We start from the raw sequence: 10,738 nt of genomic DNA, 5'->3' as shown, positions 1-10,738 counted from the left end.
TACTGATTTGACGTGAAATGTTCTAGGGCATCATGGGCCTCGGGTTCTCTACGGTTTAAGCCTAGGGTGTTCAATCGACTACATACCCTTTTGTGAGGCACTTAAACATGGTATGGTTTGTGAGGAACATAACAAGCGTTTTATCTATCTTGGAGTTGTCTGGGTTGGAGTCAGATAGGAGTCTCCACAATTCTCAACAGAAAAAGGAATAATAAGACAGAGAAAATCTCAAGACTCCCTACTTGCTCAGCTAGAAGTCAGTTCAGGAAAAAAATCTGCTGATAATTCCAACTAGTACAGGGGAAATAATCACAAACATGAGCGAAAGCGAAAGCTATTAATGCCATATTTCTACAAAGTACAAACCAATATCTAGCAACTGAGATGGAGGCCATGGTAGTCCGAAAATAGTGACAGAAAATCATGAATTTACTTCATTTATCATGCCGGTAATATCATAAAGGAGGGTCAGATTACTAATTAACGTAGGAAGAAGATTAAGAAAACAAAGATGATGAATTCAGAAGCTTAAAAGGCTACAAATCACAGTAAAAAGAATATAGAAACCATTATACTGGATAATAAGGAAAAAGTCCACATGCCTAGCACATTATAGAAAACCTGCAACTTGTCCCAAGCATTCGCACTGCATCTGATACAGATTGACTGCTTCCACCATAGCAGAGAGCAAATATCTTTTACTCAAAGATTACAGTAGGTTCCATTATCTTCTTCCTGCTTAATAACCGCACCTGCAAATAACATGTTTTTAAAAGCATTATTAACATCTTCATTTGGGGAAGATTATCAAAAAAAAAACATTAAATTAATTTGAATAGACAATAGAACAGTCCAAATTACTACAAGAATCCAACTTGGGATAACCAGAACCTCATGAAATCATACTAACATACTACATATTCCGGAATGAAACTACAACCTACGAATCTAAGTTGCTATCGGTAAAATATGGTATGACGCAATAAAACAATCCCAACTGCTACAATGTGTAGTTGTGTATACAATTTCGAACAACGAGAAGAGGACTGTCAAACATCGTTTACATCACCGCCCTACAACACAACACCAAACCACCAATCATAACTGCTTAGGTTTACAGCTTATGCAATTTTTAAGAACCAAGGTCCTTTGAAACCACCTTTTTTTTAACAGCCTTTGAAACCACCTTACCATTGGTCCATTATGCAAGTCCCAAAATCATGAGAGAACTTGATGAGGCCCACCTTCTCCATGTCTATGAAGAAAGATCCCGCACCCAGCTCAACACTAAGGCTTGTAAGATGCATAGGCCATTGCTTCAGCAAAGTCTGACCTAGCGCAAGCTAATAAATTATCTTTCAGTGCTGTGATTTTGGAGAGACAACCTAATGAAAACTCCCTAAAGAAATGATCTTGTTTGATGGCGAAAGAGTCTTAAAGAAATGTCATAGCTGCTAATACACCTTTTAATAACTTCAATGATGTCATGTACAAACATTGTTTCCTAGCACTAATCGTGATCAAGAAGTAAAAGTTCCAAAAACTTGAAAGTGATGCAAACAAAATACCAAATTGGCAACTTCTGAAGTTTTGATATCAGGACATCGCTAAATTCATACAGTAAATGCTGCGACTAATTATGATGCCGATGTTAAACTTAAACTGAGCCCAACCATAAATCCATTAGAAATGATTTGTGTTCTGTCACATAGTATAAGCAATTACAAACATTAAGCGTCATCCAGTGATAGGTACTGAATAAAAGAAGTAATAGCACTAGGAAGGATGTTCTGGGAGTGGTACTAAAACAAGATGAAAATAGATACTCAGTCCTGATTTAATATGATTACAAGTAGTAAACAAATTGACATTCTTTCAATGCTCAACGCACACGTCATAATACATCTCGCAATTACCCAGTCATTGACTTGGAAAATCACTGAGCACCCAAAGAGAATGAAAATTATAAATAAATAAAAGAATAAAACAAAACAACATCAATCCCATTCTATCCACCACAATCAATGACAATAGCAGGAGTTGAGATAAAAGAAAAAAAGAAGAGGCATTAAGTTCTCCAAGATTTATTTGTAGTTTTGTACTAATAAATGACTATATTGATCTATTACTTCCCCTAATGAATGCAATGCATTTCTATAGAAGGACCTTAGTAGCACAAAGTGGGAGCAGGTGCGGAGGAACAGAGGCACCTAGAAGCTCCTAAAGTTGAGAGCACCTAAGGATTGTATATAGGTTATATATAAATACGTATATAAAATATCTTTAAATACTTAACCATTAAAAAAAAAAAAAGTTATACTTATTGAGAATATTCGCGGTCTTAAAAGGGTAATTATTGGAAGATAGATATTTTCTATTTGCAAAACTTCTTGACTAATATGATTTTCATATTCTTATTTCCACAATAGCATAATTCCCTTAAAAGTAAGAGAATAAACTGCCTTAACAGCCCGATAAGCTCCCATATTAGTTAGGAGCGAGCTCTCGTCAAGCTCCCATCTTGGGAGTGCTGATTCGACCCATCTTGGGAGCGCACCCATTTTAGAAGGATCCTACTACTAAGAGAAAGACCATGTAAAAAAGTTTTAAATGAAACAATAACAGCAAACCAATTATTATGCAAGTTACTAACAACAATCAACTATTTTACTAATAAAAGAGCATATATACAATACACGGTCTTATAACCATCATAATCTACACAAGGGAAGAAGGCCACATACATTACCCACTAAAATTCTCCGCAGAAACGTCTGTTTCATCATCATCATCATCACCATCATCCCCTCCCCTGATTTTAGCAATCTCGGCTTGCGCCCTCTCAAGAATCTGCTTCTTCTGCACCTCCAACTCTCTCTGAAAATCAACCCTCATCTTCTCCAACTCCATCATCTGCTGCCTCTTACTACTCTCAATCTTCTCATAAATCTCCCCAAACTTCTTAACCGAATCCGCCAACAACCCAAACGAAGCAGACCCATCCCTCCTCGGCATCACCCCATCATCGTCCCCATCGTCCTCCAACGACTCAGACCCCTCCGGACTATCTCTCATCTCATCCAACCCATTCGACCGGTCCAAATAAACCCTCGGGTTCATAAACACATACTCCCCTGAATCAATCCCACATGGCAACCCACATTGTTCTCTAGCCGACGACGAATTCAACAACATATCCATCTTCTTAAAGAATCCCCATTTACCACTATACCCTCCTCCCGTCCCCTCCATTCTCTCCCTCTCTTTCTTGTACTTCTTCTTCAACAAATCCAATCGGTTCCGACACTGTGCATTGTCCCAGTCGACTTTCGACCCCTCCGAGACCTTCTCGGCCACATCCTGCCAATCCTCAGACCTCAAGCTCATCCTCCCTAACTGCATAAACCTATCCCCCCACGCCTCCAACAACAAAAACGTCGAGTGGTCCGTCCACTCAGCCGGCGATGAATTCGAGGGCTGCTTTCGAGGGGCAAACTCGTAATCCGACACCAGGCTCTCGATTCTCCGCTTCTTCTGGCGCCTCCTCGATTCGTCGTACCCATTTTCGATACCCTCTTGTTCTTCCTCCTCCTCGTCCTCCTCCTCCTCTTCCTCGTCGTTATCGTCGTCCAATTCGTCGTTGACTCCTTCGTCTTCTTCTCCTTCGCCTAATTCATCGCCTTCGTACTCGTCTTCTTCCTCGTCGTGATAGTAAGAACTAGGGTTTCGATTGGAATGCTCTGACCGAGTCGAGGATTTGTTATACGTTGAGCGAAGATTATTAGGATTGTCCATAAATTCCTATATACAGGAATATATGAATCAATATGTGTGAGTATAGAGATTGAGAGGAACCAAAAAAAAAAAGCCCTAATTTTTTAAGGTGACGAAAAGATTTGGCTTTTGATAGGGCTGGAACTTAATTGTATTGCTATTTGGGATTTGGGGATTAATTGGAGAGGAGAGGGATAGGGTTTGGAGATGAAACCCTAGTTTCTGGGTTTTTCGGATTGGTGATGAGTGAGAGAGAGAGAGAGAGAGAGAGAAGTTGGGACTTGGAGAGTTGATTGGTGGTAGTTGATGCTAAAGTGGGCACGGGAGGTTGATGTCAACTGTCCAATCGAAAAAATGTACTTGTACAATGAACCGGATCCGATCCGATCCGATCCGGATCCAGATTTGATCCGAAAAATTCAATCCGATAACGTCGATCCGATAATCCGAATTCGGCAATCCAAATACGGATTCGGATCAGATCAGACGGATTAAATCCGTTATCAATCCGATCCGAGCTTAATATTTTTTAAATTTTTTTTAAAAAAACTATAAATTTTTATTTTGAAAAAAAAATTTGTTTAAGAAGTTGTATTTTTATTTTAAATTTTTTAGTTTAAACTTGAATTTTTAATTTAAATTTTTTTTGGAAATTGTTTTTTTGAAAAAAAATTGTATTTTTCGCTAAAATTTTTGAAGTAAAAATGTTTTCGGATCTAGATTTTTCATATTCAAATTATCACTATCGGATTCAAGTTTTATCGAGTTCGGATAGGATTTGAGTCTTATCGGATTCGAATTTATCGGATAGGGATCGAATCTGGCTCATTGACAGGCCTACTCTAGTACATAAGTCAGAGTTCTCTATTTTGATTTTTTATGCTCTTCGGCTGAACTTTTTAAAGACTTTCTTCTAGTACGATTTTTTTAAATTTTTTTTACTTATTTTTTTTTGGCTACAACAAAATTTTATTTTTTTTCCCCTTAATTTTTACGAATGTTATATTTGGATCAAATTTTTACATCACATGGTTCGATGGACATGAGTCGAAAAATGAACAAAACTTTAGAAAAAAAAAACTCATAAGACGAAGGAAAAATTCGAAAGTTAGCCAAAGAGGCCCTCAATTTTTCTATCTTGGAGACTCATAAAATTATATTTTATGCAAAAAAAAAAAAGTGTATTCGGAATATGTCACTGTTTATACACATTTTTCCTTAACTCTATATTTTTCAAATGCACCTTCATTTTATTTTCAAAAATACACGCAACTTTTTCATCAAAACCTTAATTGTGACATTCCCAAATCTCACATCGGGACATCAAGGAAATGATAAATTGGAGATGCTTTGACAAAGGTCCAATCGAAATATTAACGCTCCATTCTAACCTGGACATAAATCTTTTTTTCTTTTTAATATATGATTTTAGTTTGAATTTTTATCGTTTTTCTTTTGTCAAGTTTATTAAAAACTCATCTTATGTTCACCCTACTCGGTTTTTTAATTAAGTCCTTTCAATTGCTTTTCTAGAAAAAAAAACTATGAACAGAGACAATTCGCAGAGAACCACGCAGAATCAATTGCTTTTCAATTGATTCTTGTAGTGTTTGTACGACGAGAGATTGACAAACTATGTCAGTACCTTCAACACACACGAATGGCTATGATTTGTCTTCTCTTTTTTTTCCTATTTTTTTTAGAGAGGGCAATAGGGTAATTTCATCTAACAAACTCATCTTCGCTCTCTTTTTTTTTTTTTTTTTTGTTCTTCTTTTGTTGTTCAGGATCTTACTAAAAATTTAGTCTGCCAAATATGTGTCCTATTCAGATCATAGGAAAAATAATTTAATACCAAATTTGACAGGAGAGCGAAGATGAAAAATGCGACCAAAATATTTTGGAGTTGTTTTAAAACGTCAATAATTTGGCATGTCATGTCAATTTTAACATCTTTGATTGGAAAATGCTCCTTAATGTTTTCCTAATTTTAGGCCTTTAAGGGCCATTCTCGACCTACCAATCACTCTATCTATAGATTTCTCGGGTTTTTTCCAAAAAGAAACTAAATTTTGTTATACATCAATAGCCACATAAACAGATTATATCCGTGGAAAAAAAAAAAACATTGACGATGTAAACTTCAAATTATATCCCTTGTTCATATTTATGTTATCAATGTGACTTGCTAATACGACTATCGATATCCGATTCCTTATTTTAATTTTTTGAACGACTAAATTTACTGACAATGCCGACGAGATTAACGGTTAGGATTATTATTTTGATTAAAAAATGATCTCAAAACTAGACCAAAATGGAGAATTAGAACTGGACTTGACCCTTCTCGGTAAAGCTTTGGGTTAAGATTTCGTTTTCAGTTGGGCCATGGACCAAGCGATGTAGACGAGGGGCCCAAAGGGCGTTTATCAAAACAAAAAGGAAGCGACCTAATTCTCTAAACGGATTAAAGCCCATAAAAACCTAAAATTACAAATTTCGAGATAGGTCGTTTTCCTCACATACATCAACTAAAAAGTTCATTTAACGGAAATAGCTTGTCTAAAGTCATTGAGTTATAGACAAAATTTTACGGAAAGACCACCTTAATATAGGGGCACCGAGGCTTTTATTTTATATATTTTGAGAAGTCTAATGATCTTCTCAGTCTCTTCAAGGAGCGAAAAATGAGAAAGAAAAAGATAAGTCTCATTTACTTTTGGGTTTTTCTGTCTATCCTTTCTTAGAGCATGTACAACTAGTCAACATTTTAAGGGCGATTCCAATTTAGTTCTGCGGTGACAAAAATATTCAATAAATTTTTCTATATTAAACATTGTATGAAGTAAAAAAAAAAAAAATACTCATTTAGGTTGAAAATTTATTGGGCTTGTTTTATTTTGTTTGTTAAGCTATATCGTCTAGTACTTATTTACAAATGTATAAGAGAACTGTCATTTCCTTTGTCTTCATACGAATGATTGTGTACAAACAATATCAGAGAAAATATTAAACTATAAATGTCCAAATATTAAATTTTTGCGCATTTTTTTGAACCCAAGGGTTTGCTCCAACCACCTTAAACAATTGTAAAGCCGCCCCTGCCACATTCCACATTTTAGCGAGTCACTTTTTTTTTAAAGAGCATCTTTACCAGGCTCTTTAAAACCCACTTTTGGTTAAACTAGATAGCAAAGCTTCAAAAACCCTTTCACACCAGTCTCGCTACACCAACCCAAATTTTGATTTTGCTATAGTCCCTGGTTATTTCAAGCAAGCGACTGTTGATCGGGTAAAACTTATTTTATTCTTTTCTTACCTTTTTCAGCGCCTTATTCACCAGATAAAACCCACTTTGCAATGTTTTTCTAATAAACTGCAATATTTTATTGCTCATGCACATGAACTTTAATTTTAAGTATGAATATTTAATTGTATGGCTCTCGATTGTTGATTGCCGAGATGAGTTCCGAGCCATTAGATTAACGATCCAATGGCTCAAAGGTGCACAGCACGGTGATGTGCACCTCATTGCACAGCACCAATCCAAAATCCAAGTGATATGGGATTGAAGTGATTTATTTTAGCAAGAAGAACTAAGACATCAAGTTCTACCAAATTAATTAGCAGATCTTGCTACCGAGGTAGAAACGTCCTGCGCGCATGGACTACAAAATATGTGACTAATAGCGAGGAATGTTTTACGCTCGCGCTCACGCCCCTATGCTCATGCACTTGCTCCCGTTTATGCTCACACAATAATATGTGCTTAGGTACGTTCTAACTCCAAAATATACTTAGCCCATCTGGTAGTTCCCCTTAGCTCCAAAATATGAAGTTTCGGGTTCGAGTTTATGAAAAGACATCAAACACCTTTGGTGGTTAAACCATGTTTGTGTAAAGAAAAAAAAGAAGACGACTCATGTACCTCTTACATGGAACATTAACTGAGACTGTATCTACTGAAACCTTCTTAGATCTTTAGGAATCTTTCAAACCACAATCCTATTACCTCATCTACTAATTAAGATCAAAGATCTAAATTAACATTAGTTTAAATAAAAAATAAGAACCCCATTACATTTCCTCGCATATAACAGTATAACTACTATAAACCAGAGAGAGAGAGAGAGAGAGAGAGAGAGAGAGAGAGAGAGAGAGAGAAATGAATTCAACCAAATGAAAGAAGCTCGTGAGCACTGTGATTGCCACAACCGTGCCCAAACTAAAGGGCAGTAGACAGCACATTGTCATATGCTTGCAATCATCAATCGTTTCTTTCTGGTTGTACGTTCAACTTCCACCTCCCCAATCTAATTTCATTCTTTCAATCTTGCCATAGCAGTATCCAACACTCACAGTATGCATGAGCCAATGGAATGCCTATTGACATAGCTTTTTCACCCGAGAGAGAGAGAGAGAGAGAGAGAGAGAGAGAGAGAGAGAGAGAGAGAGAGAGAGAGAGAGACGTTGGCCATGAATGCAAGCATAATTGTGATGGATAAGTGTTGGAAAGCTAGTAGTGAAGCAATTGCTATAACATCCCAACCATATTTTGCCTCCTCTGTCTTTATTTTCTGAAGTTATAGACAAAAAATGCAGGGGAAAAGTGAAATCAGGGAGCAAGATAATGTGAAAATTTTGCAAGCCCAAGCTCTGTTCTATATAAAGCAGAGAAGCAGACTTTATATCTCACATGCTCTCAGCTTGCTTGAAACAATTGTGTGGCAATGGGGAAAACAATGGTAGGGAATGGTCTTGTGGTCTTGGTTGTGGTGGTGTGGGTTTTCTTGGTAGCGGGTGGTATTGAGGGTAGGGAGTTAGAGGTTAAAAATGGTGAGAAAGTGAAGAAACCGGAAGGGTTATATGATGGAAACTGGGGTGGGATAGGGAATGGTGGGAATGGGCGTTTACATGATGGTACTGTTGGGAAAGGGTTGAGTTTAGGCCATCCGTTCGGTTCTGGCAATGGGGACGGGTTTAGTTTGAGTAATAGAAAGCCTGATAGTGGCATAGCGAAACCTGATTGTGTTGGAAAAGGAGGTGGTGGCGGGACGGGTGGAAAAGGTGGGGCTAGTGGAAAAAAGCGCCGAAAGAAGGAGAAAATTCATCATCACGGCAGTGGTCGTGGAATTAGCAAAGGTGTTGGAGGAGGAGGTAGTGGTGGTGGTATAGGTAAAGGGACAAAAGGTGGCATTGGCAAAGGAATAGGGGGAGGAGGTGGGAAAGGGGGAGGAATTGGACATGGAGGTAAAGGTAGGGGCGGTGTTGGTGGTGGTATAGGTGGTCCGGGAGGAGGTGTTGGTGGTGGCGGTATAGGAGGTGGAGGAGGAGGTGTTGGTGGTGGCGGGGGTATAGGAGGTGGAGGAGGTGTAGGTGGTGGGGGAGGTATTGGTGGAGGTGGGGGCATAGGAGGTGGAGGGGGTGGTGGAGGCGGGGGTATAGGAGGTGGAAGTGGTGTTGGTGGTGGCGGGAGTATAGGAGGTGGAGGTATTGGTGGAGGCGGGGGTATAAGAGGTGGTGGTGGTGGTGGTGGCGGCGGCAGTATAGGAGGTGTAGGTGGTGGTGGGGGCATAGGTGGTGGCGGAGGTGTTGGCGGAGGTATAGGAGGTGGAGGAGGTGCTAGTGGAGGTGTTGGCGGGGGTATAGGAGGTGGAGGTGGGGTTGGAGGAGGTGTAGGCGGTGGTGGAGGTTATGGTGGGGGTATAGGTGGAAGAGGCGGGATTGGAGGTGGTGTTGGCGGGGGTATAGGAGGTGGAGGTGGTGTTGGAGCCGGTATTGGTGGTGGTGCTGGGGGAGGCCTTGGGGGTGGTATAGGAGGTGGTGGTGCTGGTGGGGGGCTTGGCGGCGGAGGCCTCGGTGGTGGAATAGGTGGTGGAGTTGGTGTTGGTGGTGGTGTAGGTGTCAGAATTGGAGGAGGAATCGATGGTGGAGGAGGTGTTGGAGGAGGGAGTGGAGGTGGAGTCGGAGGAATTGGGAGTGCAGTTGGTGGTGCTGGAGGAGGAGGAGGTGTTGGTGGAGGGAGTGGAGGTGGAGTCGGAGGAGTTGGGAGTGCAGTTGGTGGTGCTGGAGGAGGAGGAGGATTTGGAGGCGGCATAGGCAATGGAGTTGGAGGAGGTTTGGGGGCAGTTGGAGGTGTGGGTAGCGGCATTGGCGGTGGAGATGGCAACGGCGGAATTGGCAGTGTTGAAGGGCCTGAAAGTGGTGATGGTGGCATAATAAACAGCTTCCATTAATTGACAGTGTTGAAATGAAGAAGCCATGAAGTTGGCTTGAAAACAAGTTTCTGGGGGTGTATATCAAACCCTCTGTACCTATGTGCATGGCATCGTTGCTTTTGTTTTTCAATCTCTACCTACCATAAACTTTGCCCATAGTAACTCTATGTAGTATATCTTTGAATTCTTCAAATGTACTTGTATGTTCTTAGACAATAATTGTCATTGAATCCATTATCAATCAAGATGTGATCCATCCACCTATACTTTTTCTAGTCCATAGAACACTGTTGGTTGGCTTTATGGGTCCAGCACTCACGCTGTACTCAAGACACCCCATGCTGGCACGGGGCAAGTGTATTGGGAGGGCTAACCCGCCTTCGCCCGTCGATATTCATTAAAACTTCAAACCTTCATAATTTGACAATTGACCATTTTCTTTGGGCACAAGAAGTAGATTTTTGGCCCTTATGATCATCAAAGCAGCATTACAAAAGATTGAGTTCTTCATAATGTTTCTCAAAAATTACAGGCTTGTTACTTTGAGGTCATATCTAGTATTCAGAGATAATGAAAATCATGCAGAGTGTAATGCAAGGGAGTGAAAAAATTTCTCTGATTCAATTTCAAGAGAAGCCAATCAAATACATAGAAGACTCATTTAGATTTACCTGTCAAATCCAAAAGTACGCATTTTAAAGAAGTCTCATTTGCAAGCCCGGGATAGGACAAAAAATCGGAGTTCG

At 39.5% G+C, this 10,738-nt stretch overlaps 2 protein-coding genes across 3 annotated transcripts; one reads left to right on the top strand and one right to left on the bottom strand.

The window, feature by feature from the left end:
- Positions 1 to 408: 408 nt before the first annotated feature.
- Positions 409 to 4,092, bottom strand: LOC131302164 (trihelix transcription factor ENAP1-like). The gene is made up of 2 exons (XM_058328764.1): positions 2,745 to 4,092; positions 409 to 752 (listed from the first exon to the last, which is right to left on the bottom strand). The coding sequence occupies exon 1, from the start codon at positions 3,793 to 3,795 to the stop codon at positions 2,746 to 2,748; it is 1,050 nt and encodes a 349-aa protein (XP_058184747.1). The 5' UTR covers positions 3,796 to 4,092; the 3' UTR covers positions 409 to 752; position 2,745.
- Positions 4,093 to 8,239: 4,147 nt separating this feature from the next.
- On the top strand, positions 8,240 to 10,237 carry LOC131302112 (glycine-rich cell wall structural protein-like). Of its 2 annotated transcripts, XM_058328751.1 has the most exons (3): positions 8,240 to 9,675; positions 9,709 to 9,783; positions 9,853 to 10,237. In XM_058328751.1, exons 1-3 carry the CDS (start codon positions 8,505 to 8,507, stop codon positions 10,008 to 10,010), a joined length of 1,404 nt encoding a protein of 467 aa, XP_058184734.1. In that variant the 5' UTR covers positions 8,240 to 8,504; the 3' UTR covers positions 10,011 to 10,237. The 2 variants fall into 2 exon arrangements, with proteins under 2 accessions (XP_058184734.1, XP_058184725.1); XM_058328742.1 differs by having other exon boundaries at positions 8,240 to 9,783.
- The last annotated feature ends 501 nt before the right edge of the window (positions 10,238 to 10,738 follow it).

Source organism: Rhododendron vialii, chromosome 1a (genome assembly GCF_030253575.1).
Source record: "Rhododendron vialii isolate Sample 1 chromosome 1a, ASM3025357v1".
Lineage (NCBI taxonomy): Eukaryota > Viridiplantae > Streptophyta > Magnoliopsida > Ericales > Ericaceae > Rhododendron > Rhododendron vialii.
Note: the sequence above shows the minus strand (reverse complement) of the source record. Positions and strands in the feature narration are given on the sequence as shown.